The sequence below is a fragment of the Balaenoptera acutorostrata genome, chromosome 9 (assembly GCF_949987535.1).
Source record: "Balaenoptera acutorostrata chromosome 9, mBalAcu1.1, whole genome shotgun sequence".
NCBI lineage: Eukaryota > Metazoa > Chordata > Mammalia > Artiodactyla > Balaenopteridae > Balaenoptera > Balaenoptera acutorostrata.
Window position 1 is genome coordinate 99196655 of NC_080072.1, and position 22979 is coordinate 99219633.

The 22979-nt window shown below is 43.1% G+C and overlaps 2 protein-coding genes across 3 annotated transcripts in view; one reads left to right on the forward strand and one right to left on the reverse strand.

Annotated features, from left to right (window-relative positions):
* Positions 1-560: 560 nt before the first annotated feature.
* On the reverse strand, positions 561-8869 carry CCDC153 (coiled-coil domain containing 153; the record flags this gene model as incomplete). Its single annotated transcript, XM_057553311.1, has 5 exons — positions 561-2046; positions 2546-2665; positions 3202-3267; positions 3685-3766; positions 8696-8869. Coding segments are annotated over 5 exons (666 nt in total), but the record flags the coding sequence as incomplete, so codon positions are not given.
* CBL (Cbl proto-oncogene) overlaps positions 8822-22979 on the forward strand; it is a 91667-nt gene continuing 77509 nt past the window's right edge. For both annotated transcript variants that reach the window (XM_057552376.1, XM_057552377.1), the window contains exon 1: positions 8822-9239. In XM_057552376.1, the coding sequence (XP_057408359.1) occupies positions 9045-9239 (195 nt within the window). In that variant the 5' untranslated portion in view covers positions 8822-9044. The remainder of the gene's footprint in view (positions 9240-22979) is intronic.

Here is a 22979-nt window from a genome sequence, read left to right on the forward strand (position 1 = left end):
CAGAGGGCCCCAGAGACTAGAGGCTCACAGTCAAAGATCCAGGGGGTTGAGTCCAAACTGGCGGAGCTGCTCCTTGTGCCGGGCGTGGAGTCTCAGCACAGCCCCATCCCACTGAGGCTTGACGGCTCTCAGTTTGGCTGAGAGCCAGTCCAGGCTGTCCTGCAGACACCAAGCTTCAGATCTCAGGACGGTAGAGGGCTGGATGAGGGGTGTCCCAGGTTGGTCTGTAAGCTTTCCTAGCCAGTGTTTTCTCAGAGCTCTTATTCTTAGTGGTAGGCATGGTTGCATCCCCTTAAGATAGAGCAGAGTCCCCTATGGAGATGTTTCTTTTCCTTTCCCCCTGGTCTGTCATTGTCACACTAGCTGGGATTTTGGGGGGGTGCTGGGCATCGGGATGGCTGGCCTTCAGAGGGTAGGGCTTACATGTAAGATTTCCTCATATTTGGCCTCCATGTCTGCCACGTGGGCCCGAAGCTGAGCCAGAGTTCAGTCCCGCTCTCCAAGGGCCTGCACGGCCTCTCTCTGTGTAGCCGCAGCCTCCCTGTGGCACATTTCTGGGGACGGGGGCAGAAGGATGAAAGAGGACAGGGTGGTGACACTCTACCCTTGAACAGAGTCTCCAAAGGTACCCAAAGAGCAGAACTTGAGTGGGATCATTCCAGACTTCCCCAGAGCCATCAACTTTCCCATAGTTCCTATAAAGAGCTGAAATATACCATATTAAGGTAGAGTAGAGAGAGTGGGCTTGGGACAAGAGATCTGGGTCCCAAATCTGGTTGTCATTTACTGCTTGTGTAATGTCTGACATATCTCTCTCTGAGACTCAGTTTCTTCATCTTTATAGAGAAAATGACCCATACTTCACAGGCTTGCCGTGAGAGTTAAATGTGATAATGTATGGGAAAGCACCTAGTATGCAGGAAGTGCTTCATAAATGCTGACTGCATTTAAATTTGAGATAAGGCAAAGATTAGGAAAGGGGCTCAGGGCCTGCATGGCAGATAAGCAGCTCTTGGATATCTATAGCTAAACTAAAGATATTTTAGGATAAGAAAATTTGAGGCCAAAATTGTGGAAAATCTGTGCACCATGCTAAAATTTTTCAACTGTATCCTGTTACCAAGAGGGAAGAGAGCAAAAGCTTATATATATATATACACACATACATGTATATGCTTATTTAGAAGCTCACTCATTTGTTAGCAAATAGTTATTTAGGACCTACCATGCATTAGGCCTTGAAGATAAGGAAATAAGTAAGTTAAACAGTTTCATTTAAGTTTGGTTTCATTATAAAAATCAGCCAAACTAAGCGGGAATATGTTTTGTTTTTTAAAAAAAATTATTTGTACTGTTTTTTTAAAAAAATTAATTTATTATTTATTTATTATTTTATTTTTGGTTGTGTTGGGTCTTTGTTTCTGTGCGAGGGCTTTCTCTAGTTGCAGCAAGCGGGGGCCACTCTTCATAGCGATGTGCGGGCCTCTCTTGTTGCGGAGCACAGGCTCCAGACACGCAGGCTCAGTAGTTGTGGCTCACGGGCCCAGTTGCTCCGCGGCATGTGGGATCTTCCCAGACCAGGGCTCGAACCCGTGTCCCCTGCATTGGCAGGCAGATTCTCAACCACTGTGTCACCGGGAAGCCCGGGAATATGTTTTGATTATGGGAGACATGGCGGTGGTGGGGAGTTAGAACTGGATTTGGAGACACCATTGAGAGAGGGAAATGGGGTGACAGACTTAGGTCTTCTTCTTATAACTTAAGATTTTTTTTTTTTTTTGCCGTCCTGAACCGTCTGCTGCAATTCTCAATGGTGGGAAAGTCAGTGGGGAAAGCAGTATGAGAGCTTAGATTGCAGTCTTCTAGAGAAGAACCATCCTAAATCCACCTCTTCAGTCTGGACAGCAGCAGTGATCCTCCGAGAGAAAGGGCTTCGAGGGTGGGGAAGCCGACCTAACTGCTCCCAAAGGCCCCTCACTTCCTCCGCCAGCTGCCTGCTGTGGGTCTCCATCGCCTCCTGCAGGGTGCAGCACTGAAGACTCATCTCTGTGGTGGGGACGGTGGGTGGCCAGGGACCCAGGTGGGGACAGAGCGATGGAGAAAGGATGGGAAGTTGTGAGTGGGGAGGGCTCTGCTTGGTCCAGTGGGGCAGGTGCATAAAGGCCTTTTGGTTCTTCTTGTGGTGATTCTGAGAAGCTGGGGAAGGAGCTAGGAAACAAGGTCCCCTTCCCCCTGCCACTCAGGATGGGGATTCAGGCCCTTCTCCCCACTCAGTCCCACGGGATGAATGAGATAAAGGCTGTGGCTGCGTTTTGTAACCCACACAGCATCAAGCGTGTGGCACGGGCCATCGTGGAAGGTCGCTGCCCAAGATCCCAGAGGCCTTTGTTTGGTTCCTTCAGGATTCTTGTGTGTGCTGGGAAGGCTGAGACTAGGCATGGCAGATGGGAGTCCTCCTTGTCTCCCTACCCAGCATCCTCTGGCCCCCTTGGGTGTCCTCTTCCAGGCCCCTGTCTCCTGCCCACCTGCTTCATCAACTGCACACCTGCATATATGGCCTTCCCTTCACTCCAGGCCTCCTCCAGTTCAGCCTCCAGTTCTTGTATCCTCTGCTTCAGCTGGTCTTCAGAAGCCTTGGCTCGGCGGGCCTCATCCCTCCACAGAGCTGTGAACAGTCCCAGAGCAGCCCTCAGGACTGGCTGGGGACCCCACTAAATCAGCCCCCATGGCCTTGATGGACTCTGCCCACATTTGGAAACCTGGCAGCAGGCTGCCAGCCTCTCATTGTCATTCTGGTGTTTGTTTTTTTTCCCCCCTAGAATCCTACAGGCTCTTCGCTATTAAGAAGCGCAAACTCCCTCTGTGTTCTGGCTATGAAAAACAGCTGCCTTGGGACTTCCCTGGCAGTCCAGTGATTGGAACTCCGTGCTTCTACCGCAGGGGGTGAGGGTTCGATCCCTGGTCAGGGAACCGTCATTCCGCGTGGTGTGGACAAAAAATTAAGAAAAAAATAGCTGCCTTTATCAACCCTTACTGCCCACCGTTTCCTCACAACCCCAACTCTTGACAATCTTTTTCCACTAGGGGATGGTTAGAGATCAGCTCAGCCCTCCACCATAGCTCCAACCCTTCAAGCTCCCAGGGATACAGAAATGCCCATTGTCCCACCTCTATTGCCCCCAGAACTTCCACCCTTCTTACCCAAGTGGTCTTGGAGCAGCTCCTTTTCCAGCAGTGCCAGCCTGTGCATGGATTCAGTCTCCACATCTGCCCTGGCAAGATGGCAGAGCCTCAGCTTGTCAGGATCTCAGCCTTACCTACTCCCCTCCCATCCTCATCCCACACCCTGGACTTTTTTTTTTGCAGATCTCAGGACCACTAAATGAGGGATCTCTGATGGCAAAGTCTAATGAGTTCACTGCCCAGCACATGGCAGGTACTCAAAAGATGTGTAATGAATACATAAGGAAGGCACAGAGCCAGAGGGGGTTCAGATGGGCATGGGTGTTGATTTCCCCACTTCCCCAGCTCCATGGAACCTGGATGCAGATATGAAGGAGGAGGGTCAAGACAGCTCCGTCTTATCATGCAGAGGGCTGAATTCTCTCTGGAGGACCTCTGCTCGGTCTCTGAGCCAGAACGTGGAGAGGCAGGGGGCACTCACCTCCACCCAGCCTGACTCACCAACAGCTGCATTCCTTTTCTTCTTCTGTGTCCCAGCTTTTGTCCCTTTTTCTTTGGTCTTAGGTCGTATTTCCTTGCTGTCCTGGGGGAGAGAGGGGACTCGTATTTAGGTCTGGACATGGAGCTGCTTTCCTGATCCCTACACTGAACCAGGAGTCCCAGGAGAATTAGTGTTCTAGTCTCCAACTCTGTTTCTTATACTTTTCAGAAGCTTCTGTTCTTGGTTTCCTTGGAAACTTAGGCAAGGCTGAGGCCACTGGGAAGGATGGAGTTGTTTCTCTCTACCGGTCAGGTTCTAAGTACAGAAATCATTCCTCTCAATCCTCTTTCAGAGAAAACAAAGCTCAGTACCTGGTCCCTTTCCTCTTCCCATCATCCTTACCCTGCCTCTTCCTTCCTGCAAGACCTTCTCTTGCCTCTGTTGTGTCTCCCTGTGGTGTGACCCACTCACGAGGAGGGGCAGAGAAAAGGCCCAATGATCTAGGAGCCAGAGGAGGAGACTGGGTTCTGGGAACCAATCCAGAGTGGCAAATTTCCGTCGGGGGCGGGACTGAGAACTGGAGGGTTGGGTTTCTGGAGGCTGCATGTTGTCCGGGCAACTGGGAAACATGGTGTTCATAGGAAGGTAGAAGGGACTAAATACAAAGCTTAAAAATACCAAGGTCTCAGAGGGCCAATACTCTCCTTATCCCCAAATCCTAAGTGTAGTTTGAGGAGAAAGGGCTTTGGAGCCGATCATCTATGATTCACTTCTCTGTAGCACAGCCTGCAATTTGGAGACTTACAAATTACAGATTTACACATCTGAAATAATGCTGTTGTGCTGATACAGAGGAAAAGGACTGACAGTAGCCATTTTGGGCAATTTACACATCCCAAGGTCTCATCAACAAAATGACATTATTAGGTTTAAAATGGAAGCTCTCCTTCAGGAAGGCACTCTGTGGTGTATGAAGGAAAGAAGTGCAGAAGAAGGTGGTTGAGAGAGTTTCCCTTTTCAGAGAAATGAGACGCAAAGGAGAGGTAGACCCAGGACCCCAGGGTGTTGACATAGAGAGATGCAAATGGAGAAGAAAGGGCACTGGTTAGAGATAGGAGCTGTGAGTTCTTATCCGCTCCGTCCGGATATGTAAACTTGAGCAAGCCATTTAAACTTGCTCAGCCTCAGTTTCCTGGTCTTTAAATCTTTGATTTTGGGGAATTCCCTGGCTGTCCAGTGGTTAGGACTCTGCGCTTCCACTGCAAGGGGCACGGGTTCGATCCTTGGTTGGGGAAATAAGATCCTGCAAGCCACAGCGTGCGGCCAAAAAATAAAAAAGAAATCTTTGATTTTGTAAATCTTGAAAGGCCTGGATTTTCCCTGGGTATTTACAGGACTGTCTTCTCTCATTGTGACTTAATGTGTTGCCTCTTTTCCTGTGTTCCGGTCTGTGGTTGACTTGCAGACAGGTGCTGAGAAAATACCTTGCTTGGCTCCCTGCCGTACTGAGTTGGTTGGGGCTCCCTCTAGCGGACTTACTTGACCTTCTACTGAGTCCTGCATTTTTCTATTTAAATTATTTACTGAGCAATGTTGCGGGGGGGGGGGTACCCCCCCCCCCCCTTAGGGATGCTTCTTGCTGGAGTCATGAAGAGTTGGAAAAATAAATCTGGGGAAGGGACAATGACGAGTGGTTTGCCCTGGTCAGCAGCCCTCGTCCCCCACCCCCTCTCTCCAGCCCTGTGCTATTGGGAGCCTTGTTGTCTGTCTGTCACTGGGATCTCTGGACACCATACTGGCTAGAATGAAAACAGCAGAAACTTCAGGGCTTTTCCCCTTGCGGATTAAGGGAACTGCTGACTCTTTCTTTAGATATTTCTATCTCTGTCTTCCTCAACATTTTTTGGTCATTTTTGGTCAATTGCCTGTTGTCAGGAACAGATCTGAAGAAATAGCCATGAGATCTGGGGGAAAAAATCCTTCCTCTAGGGAGCAGACAGATTCAGGCAGAGGCTGACGATATGTATTTGTCACCTTCGTGGCTGCAGGGTACCTCTCTGACCCCGGGGACATTTTACAGAGTAAAGAGAAGAACTGGCCTTGTCCTTCCCGTTGCTTACTCTTCTTGTACCTCAGTGTCAGATAACCTTGTGCACATCTCCCAAATTGGAGATTTTTCTTCTAATCTTGAAGCATGTTTTTCGTTTATTCCCCTCCCCCTCCCCCCAGAACCCTCTCTCCCTGAGAAGGAATGCAGTAGAGGTTCCTGTCCTGGTCCCTCCCTTCATCCAGAAGCCTGTTTGAGGACTTTTGAATAGAATAATTAGTGTCTCTGTTGTGCTGATGCACGGAGTCCCATACTGAGGACAGAAATTACAGAGTATAAACAACATATCGTGTCTCAGAAGAGCATTTACTTTTCAAATATATTCAGTCAACCGACTTTCAGGTGCAGAGAGGATGTGGTTTGGGGCGAAGGTGAAATGGAATAAGAAAATTGCCACAGGTCACATGATGTGATACAAACTGAGCCAGCTCTAGAATAATCCAGGAATGAGAACGACATTGTGATCAACAATTCAATCTCCAGCACATTTTGAAAACAAGCCAAGTGAAAATTGTGAAAGAAAGGTCAATCTTTCTTTCTTCATTAACCTCAGTTCATAAATGAAGACAGGAACGATCATTTCAGCAGAACTCTGTCTTCCTTTGAATAGGATCCCTTCTGGGGGTTTTAAAGAGATACAGAGGAGAGAAGTGTCACCCTCTCTACTTCATTCAAATGTGAGACAAATATAGGTCATCATATATTAAAAGAAATATGGGGACTTCCCTGGTGGTGCAGTGGTTAAGAATCTGCCTGCCAAAGCAGGGGACACGGGTTCAAGCCCTGGTCCGGGAAGATCCCACATGCCGCGGAGCAACTAAGTCCGTGTGCCACAACTACTGAGCCTGCGCTCTAGTGCCCGCGAGTCACAACTACTGAGCCCACGTGCCACAACTACTGAAGCCTACGCGCCTAGAGCCTGTGCTCCGCAACAAGAGAAGCCACTGCAATGAGAAGCCCGCACACCACAACGAAGAGTAGCCCCTGCTCGCCGCATCTAAAGTCCGCGCGCAACAACAAAGACCCAACGCAGCCAAAAATAAGTAAATAAGTAAATAAATAAATAAATAATAAAAAAAAGAAATATGGCTTACTGCAGCAGAAACAGAGTGCCAATTTTACAATTCCATTCTATACAGACCATACTGAACATAATGCAAATTGGAAGCCTTAAACCAAGCCAGAGATGTACAATGATGATGTACATTGTGAAGATGACCTACAGGTTCATACACAGCTCCAAGGGTTAATTCCTTAACCTATACTCCATAAAATCTAGGATTTGACTACGAGGGGAAAAAGTACCCTTGCATGTCTACAGTGTGCTAAGTACTGTGGAAGACCAAAGTCGATAAGACAATATAGCATAAATTAATGTGTGGCAGGTGAGAAATAGATGATTACGGAAATTTAGAGGAGGACTGTCTGGTAAGGAGGACAATATTTGAGTTGAGTATAAAAAAATGGATTGGACTTTAGTAGCACTCTTTAGGCAGAGGGAATGCTCTGAGTAATAGTGATGAAAAAAGAAAGAATTGTGGTATTTTGTGAGTTGGTGAGTCACCCAGCATAGGATATATGTACTGGAATAGTATAAAACTGCAAGGTAGTTTGGAGTTAGATCATAACTGTTAATTTCATTCAGGAGGCAATGGGGAGCGTTTAAAGTTTTTTGTTTTGTTTTGTTTTGCTTTATGCTGTCAGACCTATGCTTTAGGAACACTGGTCTGGTGGCAGCATGGATTGGAGGTGGCAGGGAAATCAGTGAGGAAAAGGTTTCAATAGACCAAGGGAGAGGAAAGGAGAGCCTGCAACTAAGGGTGGACGCACTAGGGATGGGAAGTTTTGACAATTATCTAAGAGCTTTGTCTATATGTTTTCTTTAGACATTTTAACTCTTTCTAGGTAGGAATTGACGAATGGAAATTCTACTGATAGGAAATGATAATTTTGACTCCGCAATCAATCTTAGATACAGGCCATTGAATTGCAGACAAGGATATTTTTTCCCCTCTTACAGGACTGTTTGATAAGCTTAATTCCCTAATCAGTCAAGAGTTTGGAGAAGAGCCAGGTGGGGTATATAAGGCGGAAGTGAGTACTTATTGAGACACCAGGGCCTGCATGCTCCCAAAGCTGAGGCTCAGAATTAGCAAATTAGGGCAGGGCACTTCCTTCTTTGGGAGAGAGGTTCTTTTTTTCAAAGTTCTTCCAGCGGAACTTTGAGACTAGAAAAGTGGAAGTGACTGGGAACTGCATTGCTCTTCCCTGGGAGGAGCGAGGACTCCTCAGGCCAGGGCTTGAAGCTCAAGGTTTCTGTGGTCAGGGCTCGACGCTGGTGGTGCCCACCTGTGGTGCAGTGCGCTGAGCAGGGGAATCTTAAGTACATATTCAATTTCCAGAAAAGTAACTTGTGTTCAAAGCAAAAAAAGGGGGAAGTGTTTTGTTTTCAGAAGGGTCAAAGGGCCTAGAAGAAGAGCTCGAGGCCTAAGTGTCTCAAGCCTTTCTGGGATCTAATCAGGATGCAACAATCTGCAGCATTCACATTCCTGTCCTTGGTCCTGACTTAACTAGGAGTTTAAAACACTAGGGAGTGGGGAAAAAATTTCCCTTTTTCTCCCACAGTGTTAAGAAGCAAACAACTTTAAGTTCAATTTCCTCATTTGTCAGGTGTGGGGTAAAGACTTGAAGTTCAGATTCTTTCTACGGCCACCTGTCTTAATTTAAATAGCCCAATGACCGCCTCCAGGAGGGTCATCCCACAACCCACAAGGAACACAGAGGGCTCGGCTTCTGCCTAGTGCGCAGGCTCCACGTTAGACCCCGCCCCGCCCTTTCCCCGCTCCTCCAGCAGGGGGCGCAGCACGAAGGTTCCGCCTGGGCAGCACTCTCCCCCCCCCGCCGCCCCCCACCCCGCCACTCACGGTAGGGGCGGGGGAGACGGCGCGGAAACTTGGCCGCAGCTTTCCGGGAGCTGTGGCTCGGGAGGGGGTGGCACAGGAGGGGTCGCTCCTCAGTCCGGACGCGGCCGCCCGCTCCGCGCGCTCCTTCCGCCCCCGGGATCGCGCTCTCTGAAGGGGCGCGCCCGCGCGGACCCACGCTCCCGGCGCCGCCCACTCCCCTCCCCGCGACCGCCCCTCCCTCCGCCCGGACGGCCGGCGGCTGTGACGGCGGCGGCCGGGAGAGGCCCCTCCTTCACGCCCTCCTTCTTTCCCTCACTCGCAGCCAAGCGGAGCCGGCGGACGCGGCTGGGCCCCTAACCCTCCCCGGGCTATGGCCGGCAATGTGAAAAAGAGCTCTGGGGCCGGGGGCGGCGGCGGCTCCGGGGGTTCGGGCTCGGGCGGCCTGATCGGGCTCATGAAGGACGCCTTCCAGCCGCACCACCACCACCACCACCACCTCAGCCCCCACCCTCCGGGGACCGTGGACAAGAAGATGGTGGAGAAGTGCTGGAAGCTCATGGACAAGGTGAAAGGCCTGCAGAGGACCCGCGGGAGCAGGGGTGGGCGTGGGCGGAGGGGCCGAGGGACGGAAAGGAAGGGACAGAGGAAGCTGGGGGAGGGGACGGGTCATGCGAGGCTGGGGAGGCGAGGAGCTGGGGTGACGGGGCGCAGGGGTGGGGAATATGGGGGTGGGGAGGAGACCGGGAGGATGGGGGTCGGCGGTGGGGGAAGGGCTGCGGTTGGGAGTGAGGGAACGTTGAGGTGTGTGTTTGGGGTTGCGAGACAAAGATGGGGTGGCGGCTGGGGTGAAGGGTAACTGGGGAGCCACCAGGGAGGAAGTATAATGGGGGTGCAGAGTTTGCGGCTCTGTGCAGGGTGTAGGGATGTGGGTCACGGAGTTGGCCCCGGGAGATAGGAGGGAGGGGGTGAGGAAGAGCGCTTGATTTACCGGCTGGGACTGTTAGCTGGATGAGCTCTGACTAGGGAATTAGGTTTACGGGCTCTGATTGAGAGACCTGGGGTCCTGACAACTCCGCAGGCAAACTGCGCTCTAGGTGAGCGTATAGTTTTTGTTTCTGTTTTTTCTTCTCATTAAGATGCAACACCGAGAGAAAATAAATGGGGGGGGGTGTTTAAATGGGCCAAGGAAGGAACTTTCCTCCACATCTAGCTCTGGCTCAAGTTTTTCTCCTCCAAAACATTGAATGGGATCCATTGCTGGTGCTGAGATAGATATGCACTGATTAAACCACAAGTTCTGGTCATAACCATTATTTTAGGAGAGATATATTGACTGAGCGGGTTAGGCAGTAGATTCTGACTTCTTCCAGAACTTCCTCCTTACACACACTGCTTTTCGTTGGGTTCTACTTTTTTTGGTAACAGAACCTGACTCCTTATTACAGAACCTGACTTTAAACTTGTTAGATGAGCTGCTTTGGTTACTTTTTTTTTTTTTTTTTTAGCAAGTATGAAAAATAACCCCACTTTAAGTTTGGCATTGGAGAGAATTTTACTTCCTTATAGTTGTGTCTGTATAATGAAACATAGTAGTTAGTCCCAAGTATTTAAGAGTGTTTAAACAGTCCAACGGTTTGTTCCAGAGAATTCAATATTTCTTGCTATTTTTCACATTTATTAATAACTTATTTTTGCAAAATTCATTCTGCAGATGGAAGGTGACTTGAAGGATCAGGCGTGTATTGTAAGAGAATGGTGTTATTTCCTCCAGAGTAAAATTTTCTTTGGTTCCTCTCTGGGCCTAGGTTCCTCTTCTGTAAAGTTCTTCATGGATTGTTTTGGACTAGAAACAGCTAATAAAAGTGACTATGAAGCACTTGGCAAATATAAATGTGCTATATAAATGCTTAATAAGTCCTGTGTGTGTGTTAGCGCTCCTGTAGTGCATACCAGTGGTTTCAGAAGCTACTTTTTCACTGCTGGTTCTTCTCATGTTAAGTAATTGGTATGGTAATGAATAAACAAGTATTTGTATGTTGATTATATTGGTGTTATAATGCTAATTTCATTATTAGAAATTGTAATAAAACCATTAAAGAAAGTTAGGCATAAAGGAAATTTTAAATGTATTGACACCTTGAAAATATATATGGAATATATTCAAAATCCGAAGATTGTAGGTTTGCATTTTAGGGAGTTAGAGTTAATGACTTAAAAAGTTTCTCCTGGAATGAAAAAACATTTGCATTTCTAGTTAGTTTCTCATTGTATCAACATGCGATGTATCAAAATCGTATTGATTAGAGACCTCTCCTTAAAAATAATAAACTTTTTATCAAACTTTTGAGTCTGTGTAACGTAGTCCTTAAAATAAGATTTCCCCTTAAGTCTTTCTCATTCATCTCTTTAAAGAGTGTGTGTTAAATTATGATTTCTTTTGCAGAATGTTTAATTATTGGGGAAGTATAAAGACCTCTCAGTTTTGAGTCAATGCTTTTCAGGTTTCGGTAGTTTCAAGGAAAGTAGGCTTCTGGCTTTTCCGTTCTAGCGTTGGGAAAGGAATGTTTTATTCTTGTGTTGCTTGTTTTGGAAAATGATTTTTAGTACTTTTTGCCCCATATCACATATTACTGGTTGTGCTGAAATGAAAATAGTTCTTTCTGATGTATTAGTCCAGTAGGTTCGTACTGCTTTCCAGATTTTCTGACTAATTCTGTAGTGTTGTTAGATTGCACTGTCTATTTTACTCTTGCTGTTTAGAGCATAGATGTTCTCTTTTTTCACTTTATTTTTATTGTTGAAAGTCTTAAATGTATCACTAACCCTTCTTGACTTTATGCCATATGATATAAGTGGAGAAGAACTTAGTGTCAAATCTATAGATGTCCCACACATTTATTGAATTTAGCTCTAAGTCACCATCTCATATCTGTTTTAACCTTGTCGTTGAAGCTAGGTGAATATTATTATCCCAGCCTATTATTAATCAGTTTATTGGTTTAGCCCTGGGAACTGTCTCCTCTTCTCCAATATTGGATGTATATGGATGGAGAAGTTGGCATAAGTCATGGGTTCTGGTCAACCTAGGCCCAATTTACTATTCCATTGCAGAACCTAAACTCATTCTTGGAAAAATGCTTGTGCTAGAATGCTTGTTATTAAACAGAAGACGTGGTCAGCCTCTAGGTTTTTTTTTTGCCACCCCGGTATATTGTAATTAATATTTGTGAAGATACTTGTATGTGAAGAAAGTGGCTAGTAAGTAGAGAGACAGCAGGGCAGGGGAGTGGAGAGAGCAATCATATAAATTGCCTTGAATGTAAATATAGAAGTATCAAGGTACTTAATTTAGTGAGAGACTCAAAATTCTGTTATGAAGTAGAGTGGGAGTTGGCAAACTTTCTGTCACAGGACAGATAGTAAATACTTTAGGCATTACTGGCCACATATGCAGTCCTATATTCTTTTATTTTTTTTTTTAATAAATTTATTTTATTTATTTATTTTTGGCTGTGTTGGGTTTTCGTTGCTGCACGTGGGCTTTCTCTAGTTGCGGCGAGCAGGGGCTACTCATTGTTGCAGTGCGCGGGCTTCTCATTGCGGTGGCTTCTCTCGTTGTGGAGCACGGGCTCTAGGCACGTGGGCTTCAATAGTTGCGGCACGCGGGCTCAGTAGTTGTGGCTCACGGGCTCTAGAGCACAGGCTTAGTAGTTGTGGCGCACGGGCTTAGTTGCTCCGCGGCACGTGGGATCTTCCCAGACCAGGGCTCCAACCCTTGTCCCCTGCATTGGCAGGCGGATTCTTAACCACTGCGCCACCAGGGAAGCCCACTATATTCTTCCTATTGTTGTTTTTACAACTCTTTAAAAATGTAAAAGCCATTCTTATCTTGCAGGTGTACAAGAAAGGCTGCAGGCTGTAGTTTGTCCACCTCTGAAATAGAGCATCATGCTGGCAGTATTTTAGGTCCATGCTATGTTTTTATTTTAAATTAGCTTATGTTAGTAAAACCTTAAGGTGTTCATTTATTTAATGGGCTATAGTTTATTGGAAAAATGCTTTCCTTTAAAGCACGGGTTTAAAAAAGCATTTAAAAAAGATAATCCTTCTGCTACCTACCTTCTCCTGCTTGCCCTCAAAAAAGCACCTTAAGTAACTTCCTGTATTTTGGAAGTAAGATGCACTTAATAGAATTTATGAATCAGTATATTTCATTGAACTCTTTTCTCCCTTTCTTCTTACCTTTCTTCCTATGCTTGCATGCTCACTAAATCAGGAGCACAGTAGTGCTAGGTGTAAATTCTTACATTCCAGGAGATTACATTATAGTAATAAGTGACTGTATGTTCAAAGTGATATGGGATCTCTTAAGTTTAAACATCATGTACATATTTCTTCTCTATCTTAACCTCTGAAGATTGTAAACTCCACGAGGACAGCAGCTATAATCTCTTTATCTCCTGCAGTGTCCAGTCACAAGGCCTTACACAATAGTAAGTGCGTTGTAAATATTTGTTAAATTAAACTGCTTTGTGTGCCCCAAAGGAATTCTGAAAGGAAAAGGTATGGGGGTGGGAATCATTTTTAATTACATTAAACTTACTTATTTCTTTCAGTAGTTTTTTGGCGGTATCATCCCTATTTTATGGATACTTAGCCTCAGAGAGGTTATGTAACTTAGTTAATAAGGGAGCTTGACTTGGAATCCAGGATTACGCAACTCCTAAGGCTTAGTTATTTCCTCCATACAGTAACTTCTCAGGTATACAACAAAGTCTCAATAACAAAAGTCATTTTTCGGAAAGTGACCTGTGTAGGTATATGACAGCAATTCTCACACACGCACACACACACTCTCACACCCGCCATTCACACACGCAGGCAAAGTAGATGTTCTCTTGAATGATGTTAATGTGGTGTTTAGCTAGTACTATTAAAAGAAATATCTTCTTTTAAGTTAAGGGTTTGTGTCTCTTCAAATTATGTGGACTGGTTACTTTGCATGGTTATCATGGAGGTTTGTACACATTATTCTCCCATTGCACTTAATTCATGCCATTCAGCTCTGATGGCAGCTGTCCTTGATGAAACATCTGCAGTGCGGTGGGGGGCTCTCAAAACAATAAATGTGGGCATTTCATCTTGTAGCACCCACCAGGTGGTGCTGGTTCATGTTATTTTTCTTCTAAAAATTGGAAACCCTTTCTGTTGCTACTGTATTAATAAAGTAGGTGTTTATTTTCTGGTAGTCAGCCCCTTCCCAATTTAATTTTAACTCTAGGAATTTTAGTCACCCAGGAATTTGTGATTCAAAATAAAGGTATTGGGATTCATTAAAAAAAAAAAGTGATAGCATTTACCACTTTTTATTTCATCTGTCTCTCCCTCCACTAGAGCTCTTTAGGATCAAGGCTTTGTCTTTTTTTAAAATTTCTTTTTGGCTGCACTGGTTCTTCGTTGCTGTGCACTGGCTTTCTCTAGTTGTGGTGAGCGGGTGCTACTCTTCGTTGTGGTGCGCGGGCTTCTCGTTGCGGTGGCTTCTCTTTGTTGCGGAGCACGGACTCTAGGCGTGCGGGCTCAGCAGTTGTGGCTTGTGGGCTGTAGAGCGCAGACTCAGTAGTTGTGGCGCACGGGCTTAGTTGCTCCATGGCATGTGGGATCTTCCTGGACCAGGGCTCAAACGCGTGTCCCCTGCACTGGCAGGCGGATTCTTAACCACTGCGCCACCAGGGAAGTCCCAAGGCTTTGTCTTAACATCAGTTCCTGTGCCTAACACATAGTACTTGCTGAATGAAGTGCAAACATTTTAACAAAGTAAAATGGGATCAAAACATGTTCCCTCATTTTCTATGTGATTAATTAGGAGGATCAGGTAGGGAATCTTTTTTTTTTTTTTGAGTGTTGAATTAAAGTAACATTTACTAAAAGTAGTTTTACCTTTTTTGGTTATAAGGGTAATATACAGTCATTGTAAACAAAAAGTTGTGTTGTTTTCATGCCTATTAAGAATTCCCCCAAGGGATGTAAAATTCTCCCTAGTTCCGTATGAATCGTGAGCTCACTGAGCATTTCATGTGATTCATGATAGAAATTTTGAAGGGTATATGGGATAAAAGTAGGGTTAGGCCAGGGAAGAACATAATCTGCTCTGTTCATTTCGTGGCTTTGGTTGAAGTTTTTGGTGACCCTTGCTGTAGTACAACCCGTTTTTAATACGTTGTTTGTTGGCTGTATACACATGGGCAGATTGGTCCCCAGGTCTTCACTTTCAGTGGAGTTCATGTTATAGTCAAACATACGGATAATGTTTATACTATGAAAATCACCCCCCTAATGACTAACCTAGGGCATTAAAAGAAAAATGGACTAAGCATTAGTTTGAAAACTGAGCCTAAATTTCAATCACATTTTCCAATGAAGTTGTTAATTCTGATCTTAGAATTAATTCTGATCATTAGGTTTGTTGGAAGAGGGGGATTATAACAAGCAAGTCATTGTGAAATGTTTTCATGATTAGCACATTTTGTGCTGGAAGGAAATAGGTGGGAGTAGTCAACCAGGAGCACTGGAAGCCAGCCTCAGCTCTGTCCCCACAATGTTCCTTCCTGCAGCAGCTTCCAAAAGGAGGAGGGGAAAGGGGTGCAGTGATGGTATTGGTGGTACACACCCACTGGGGATTCAAGTCCTAGGAGATGGAATGTCACTGCCATAGAAACTCCTAAATCAGCAATGACCCTGGGTCTCCCCTCTGCAACTTTTGGGATGGATGGCGAGTCTTGCTTAGCAGACTCCTCTGCCTTGGGCGCCTTCTTACAGCCACCACTGACCTTCCCTCTTGCTCTGGGATCAACCACAAGAAATCTTAAAATGAGGCCAACTCATTGCTACTTCATTGAGGGGGATGGGATACTAATTCCTGCCTCCTTCTTTCTTAGAGCTACTTTGAATAGCAGTACACAGGTGTAGCACTCTTTGTGAAAAACAATTTATGAACCATAAAATATGCAGAACAAAATGTAAAGGTTTCCTTTTACTCTCATACTGCAAAATGACTACCCTCTCCAGAGGTAACCACTGTCTGCTGTTTGGGGTCCATCCCTCCAGTCCCTTGTTCTAAGCAGCTCTGAGAAGGCCAGGTGGATAGCATTGCCCTTGAAAGATTTATGACTTGAGCAAGTTGTTGCCTTTTTAGCATTTACTCACTAAGACTGATAACTGAGTTCTAATAATTCCTTATATTGCTGAGCAGTTTACAATTTCACATCTGCTGATACAGCAAAAATTTCAAAATAATGTGTCTTATGAGAAAGAAACAGATTCAGAGAGTTTAAGTAACCTAAGCCACCCAACTAATACTTTTGTTTTTTTATGTGGATCTTGAACTGCTGTTCAGACTCTAAGTGATTCTTTTTTCTTTTTTAAAAAATTTATTTATTTATTTATTTTGGGCTGCTTTGGGTCTTCGTTGCTGCACGCGGGCTTTCTCTAGTTGCGGTGAGCGGGGCTACTCTTCTTTGCAGTGCGCAGGCTTCTCATTGTGGTGGCTTCTCTTGTTGCGGAGCATGGGCTCTAGTCGCGCGGGCTTCAGTAGTTTTGGCACGCGGGCTCAGTACTTGTGGCTCGTGGGCTCTAGAGCGCAGCCTCAGTAGTTGTGGCGCACGGGCTTAGTTGCTCCGCAGCATGTGGGATCTCCCCGGACCAGGGCCCGAACCCGTGTCCCCTGCGTTGGAAGGTGGATTCTTAACCACTGTGCCACCAGGGAAGTCCCTCTAAGTGATTCTTATAAGCCAGTGCCTCTCAGACTTGAACATGAATTCAGATCATCTGGGGATCTTGTTAAAACATAGAGTCTGAGTAGATCTGGTGTAGGGCCTGAGATCCTGTGTTGCTGACAGGGATCACACTTCAGGTAGCAAGGCCCCATACCACAGCTGCTTTTATTTTATAGATAAGTGTGACAGATTTTATTTTAAAAAAAAGAAATGACAGTAGAGTATCTTATTTATGTTTAAGGTATTAATTATTATGTTCTTAAATTTGGAAAGTAATACATACTTATAAAATTACACGTTTTTAAGCAAAAGTGGGATTTTTAAACAAAAATGCTTCTAGAATTAAAAAAATTTTTTGCTACATTATGGAGATTATCCATGTTAATACTACATGTAGGTCTCCCTGAATAATTATTTTTTATAGGTTTGTTTGTTTGTTTATTTATTTATTTATGGCTGCATTGGGTCTTTGTTGCTGTGCGCGGGCTTTCTGTAGTTGCAGTGAGCCGGGGCTACTCTTCGTCGCGGTGCGTGGGCTTCTCTCATTGCGGTGGCTTCTCTTGTTGCGGAGCATGGGCTCTAGGCAGGCGGGTTTCAGTAGTTGTGGCACGCAGGCTCAGTAGTTGTGGCTCGCGGGCTCTAGAGCACAGGCTCAGTAGTTGTGGCGCACGGGCTCAGTTGCTCTGCGGCATGTGGGATCTTCCCAGACCAGGGCTGGAACCCATGTCCCCTGCATTGGCAGGTGGATTCTTAAGCACTGCGCCACTAGGGAAGTCCTGAATTCTTTTTTTAAGGGGTGTATAAGATTTTATAATATGGATATATATGTTTATTTAACAAATTCATATTGATCGTCTTCTAGGTTATTTCGGGTTTTTAATACTAGAAACAATGCTGCAGTGACTATCTATTATGCAGTTGCTAAACATTCTTTAGAATAAACTTCTAGAAATGAAATGTACTGGGTCAAAGGAATCATACATTAAAGTTTGAAAAGTATATATTGGCACATTGCCTTCCAAAAAGTCTGCTTTCATCCACAATCCTTGTCTAGTTTGTTGATTTTAAATATGGTAGCTGATTCCTAGTTACTTCAGGTGAAAATTACATTGGCACCTTTTCCACCATCACATTTTCAGTGAACATGAACTTTTTGCTGGGTGCTAGGGAGTTAAGGATGACTCAGTCCTCATACTTGCAAACTGGGGATATAACTGAAGGTGTTCAAAGGGATCAGGGAACCCCCTGTGGGAATCATTAGGCAAATCTTTACTTAATCCTTGAGACCAGAAAAAGGATTGGGACTGGGGAGGGACTAGACCAAGCAGAGAACTCCACAATATCCTAATTCACAGTTGTGCCTTAATTAGGGTCTGACATCCAAGAATGATGGTAAAATCATTTAATCTCTAGTTCATGCTAAGTATTGGTTTGAAGTTGCACTGATAAGTCTGAGAAGAGAATTATATTTTCCTTTTAAAAACAGAATCCCTGTATAAAAACTGCATGGTTAAGCTGTTAGCACATGTCGGTTATTTAATTTCCTACATTGTACTGGCTGTATTTTTTTTTTTTCTGCAATTAATGTGATAAATGAAAGTAATGAGATTGGTAATTAGTTGTAAGTGACATAGTGCTTTTAATAAATAGTGTTGGGAGGTATTTGAGAAGTGTTGGGTAGTAATTACAGTTCAAGTCCCTGAATGGGTTTTGATAAATCAGTAATGGAGAAGAGTAATTAGAAGTAAAAGACTTTTTTTTCTTGGGGCCATTATCTAGTGGTGATATGTTTCTTTTAAAAAAAGTATGGGTTTCTGATTTCTCTTTGAAAAACAGTCATAAGTTTTCATTTAAAAGCTTCACTGTGTAGTTACACTTGGAGAACTGTTAAATCTCTTCAAGTTTCTGAGTTGATTAGCTTCTAAAACTTGAAGCTTTAAGAAAAGAAATTAATTGATCTAACTCTTAATTTATAGAGGGAGAGAGACCCAGAGAGATGAGTAACTTGCCCAGGGTCACATAGCCAGTTAATGTCAGTCACCAGACTAAGACCCAGGTCTCTGGACTCCTACCCTGGTGTCCTTTCTGCTGTACCTCCTGTTCTCTTGAGCAACTGATTCTTTTAAAACTGTAATCAAATTTTATGTGTTTTATGTATAGCTCACCATACTGAATACTTGCTTTTGAAGCTTAGTGCTTATTTTAATCATGCTTTTTAACATATGAAAAAGTTTGAAATGAAAAATGCTTCTATGGATAAGTTAAGGTCTACAGAGATAAAAATACTTAGTCATTCATAATCATATATGCTTATAGTTTTCTGCCTAGTTAGAAATACAGTTCCTTAGTGTTAGGAAAGATTCTGTGTTCAGAACAGAATTAGGCATAGGCACTGTTCTCTGTAACTTTTCTGTTTTTAAAAATTTAGCAATTTCCAAACATAATTTTATTCCCCTTTATTGTAATCATAGCACTTTCCAAATTTTTTCTATTGACCATTGAGCCCTTGGCAGAAGCAAAGGGAGGAGCTAGGCCAGTGAGGAAGCTATTATGAATGGAGTATATGGCAGCTGTACAAGGATACTGTTGGTTTCCCAGAGCTAAGCATGTTTCTTTTTGACATTGTTCTGAGTGATGCTGTAAATGTACAGGCAGAAGTAAACAAAAGGAAGCCATTTTTGCTATTGTAAGACTTTGAAAGCAAAATAAAGTTGAGAACAGACTAAGCAGGAAAATATCTTTCGGAAATTTTTTGGTGAATTTTTTAAGCTCAGAATGCACATTTGTGCTTTAGAGGTTAACTAAAACTGCCAATTTAATATTCACTAATAAAGGCAGGTTCTTTTGGCTTTTGATGTTTGTTAACTATTGACTTGACTTATTCACAAAGCCTTTTGGAAACTTTTTCCCTAGAGGTTATAAATATTTAGGGAATTTTTTTTTTTTTTCTTTACAGAAGATTTTAATGTCAAAAGAGTTGCTCTACCTATATACCTACTTTATGGTCTGTGTTAGTGTTAAGGAGTGCTGATTTCCCTGGTCATGTGATTGATTTATCTTTGAAAGATCTTGAGAAAAGCAGATATTTAATCTACAATTGATCTTTACAAGGTCACATTCTACGGAGGGACTGATAACATTTGTGGAACGTACATGATAGTAGTTTGAAAATGTGAACTAATCAAGTGTTTGGGAGACATTTAAAAACTCATGATATTTTAAATCTGTTATGAGGGGTAATATGTTTTTTCAGGTCATTGTCATTAATCAGCGTTTATTAATTGCTTACTATAGGTTGGGCAGAGCAATTTTAGTTTAGTTTTGTTGTTGTTGAAAGGAAGTATACCTTTTTTTCCAGAGGTATTAGGCAAATAATGCATTTTAACCTGAATTCTTAATGTTAATGCATTTGCCTTTAAATAGGGAGAATATATTATGGGTTGGCATGTGTAGCTCTGGATATAAATGTAAATAATTTGGGGGGAGCTCTGCTTGGTTTGGACCTTTGAAGGAGTGGTTACTGTAGTGTTTGCAGATTGTTGGTCACCCTGTTCTTGGGTGGCCTGCTGCCTTTTCTCTCTATTCCTTGGTTACCAAGTAGTCAGAGACCGTGCAGGTTTGGAAGGGTAGCTGTGTCATGGCCAGGTGGTAGGAATAAGGGTGTCAGTTTCTGGGAGTCAACAAAGGGTGATGTGAGGTCTAACATTCTGTCTTCAATAGATAATTCCTGCCTAACCTGCAGATAAACCTGGTCGAGTTGTATGGAAATGGGGAGGGAACTAGCATTGAATGTCTACTTTATTGGAAACTGTACAGTCCTTTCATAAACATTTATTATGAGGTGGGTATTACCGCTGTCTTAAAGGTAAAAGAACTGAGGCTCAGAGGTTAAGAAATTTACTGAAGGTAAATGACTGAAACAGGACATTCTGATGTGGCTATTTGGTGTAATCTTGTCAAGATACTAAAACACTTTAATTTTAATTCAACACATAAAAGCTTATATTTTAGTCTTCATCATACTGTCTCCTTGTTAATTCCCTGATACTCCACATCTCTCCCTTAATGACCCTCTTCACCTTGCTCTCTACACTGTAGTCTCACTGACCTTTCTATTCCTCACATCCAAACCTATTCTCACTTTAGGGCTGTTGGATTAGTTGTTCCCTCTGTTTGGGCTACTCTTCTGCTGATTCTACATGATGGGCTCCTTCCTGTAATTTTAACTCTTAGCCTAAATTCACCTCAGAGAAGCTTTCCCTACTCACTGTGCTAAAGTAGTCATCCAGCATTTTCTTATTATTCTATTTTAATTGTCTGCATAGAACCTGATATTTTTCTTGTTGATTTCCTTTTTGTTGTTTATTGCCTGATTCCTCTCAGATTCAGGGGTATGGTATTTTTACTTCTGTATCCCAGTGCCTGACATATATTTGTTGAATGGATATGTTGAGAAAAATCAAAACCAGGTGCAATCTTCTTAAACGTACTGCCTTCATATCTCTGAATTTGTGTCTGTCTAAACCTGTCCTCATTCCCTTTCTTCCTGTTTTAAAGGAAGGAGGTGTCCCTTCTTTTAATGGTATTGGGTGTTTAGTGTTCTAGCTGTGTTGTAGATCCCGTTTTCCATTTTCTTTTAATTTATCTTTTTCTCTTCTGGTTCTTTCTCCATATAAAATATGCTCAGTATTCTCTGAAGATAAAAACCTTCGATCATATACCTCTTGTAGTCTTTGCTGAATCTTGATATCTTAGTCTCAATGTCAGTCTCCCCTAACTCCCTCCATGGACTAATTTAAGAACCTACCATTTTAATATTTTTATTATAAATATATATTCTGTAAAAATATATTCTGAATCATAAATACCTGTGTTCCAAATGAGGTTTTGGAATGTAATGCTTATAAATTGGGTACTATTTATTTTAATTAGTATGAGTTCTTAACTCTGTTGCATTTAGAATATAGCTGTCTTCTGAGGTAGAGTCTTTTTTTCTTGGCTGTGTTGTTCCCTTTTGGCTTGAAACCCTTGATAGGATGAGCAGCTTCCTAAAACACTGTTAAAATATTCATAAATCAGATATTTTTGTTGATTCAGCTTGTCTTTATTTGCCAGGCTTATATAGGGCTCTTTTTCAAGAGTACAGGAAATGATGTACAGAGGATAAAATATTTAGTTTAAAAATTTTAATATTGTCTTACATCATTTGAAGAGACATTAGTAATTAAATTGGAATTTTGCAATTGTTCCAGGTGGACCTAGTGATCCCACTTCTGGGAGATCTATCCTAAGGAAATAATCTGATGTTTAGAAGAATAAAATGCCCAAAGATGTTCATCACAGTGATACTTGTAATAGCGAAGACTTAAAAACAGTATAAATGTTAAAGTGGAGGGGATGGTTTAAGATATGGTATGTCTATAGAGTGGAACCATTTAGACATCTTTAAAAAGTTTATAATGAGCTTTTGGTGATGCAAGAAAATAGGCATTTTAAAATATTAAATAAAGAGTAAGAAGTCAGACTTCTGCTTCTACCATTGTTAGAGTAGGTTGTTTCAAACCAAATAATACTGCTGGCAACTAGAAAAGCTAGAAGATGTTGAAGAGCTGTAAAGGCAGTGAGGAATTAGAGGCCAGGTTCTGGAAGATAAGGAAAGCTCTGAGAGGTAAGCCTTATTTTTGAGGCCGCCTTTTCCATGAGGTCATTGCTGATTCTGGAAGTGATAGCTGAGAGGCTGAATAGAGTTTTCAAAATGCTCATGTCAAGGAGGACAAAAAATTGGAATTAGGGCCTGCCAAGGTTGAGGGCCTTGGGAAACACTCTAGGTTTTGGGGTTGGGTCCCTGAGGGCCTGAATTGTAGGAGTAAGGGTGAAACAGAAGTAAACCAGTCTTTACAGGGCACTGAAGACTGAAGCCCAGCTTTTTAATCTTCTCAATTTTGGGTTAGATTAAGATGACCTGGAATTCCTAGTGTCCCTAGCCAAATCTGTCTGCTAGAAGCAAAAGTAAATCCTTTCTGAATAACACCATCTGTAGCCTCAGATGGTCTCTATAATTTTTTATATACAGTGTTCAGCACTCAATGAAAAATAATTAGGCTTATGAAAAAACAAACTACAACTGAAAACCAACAGGAAAGATTGATAAAAGATACATACTTACGGGGGATACAGATATTTGAGATATCAGTCATGGACTTATATCTATGATTAATGTGTTAGAAGAACTAAAGATAAAATAGATAATTTTTTTTTGAGTATATCAAAATTTATTTAAGCATTCCCTTACTGTTGGGCAATAAATAAATTTCCAATGTTTTTTGTTTGAATTAAAAAAAAAAATCCCACAAGGACTCAGAGGCAAAGAATATACAAATCAATTTTCACTGCAAAGTAAAGGAGCTGTTACAGTGGAGGATTACTGGACTGAATGTCAATATTATGACATAGTATGAGTGTGTTTCATGTTTGGTAATTGCAATCATTGTTGCTTTTGTTGTGGTCATCCATGTACAATGCTTGGTGTCAGT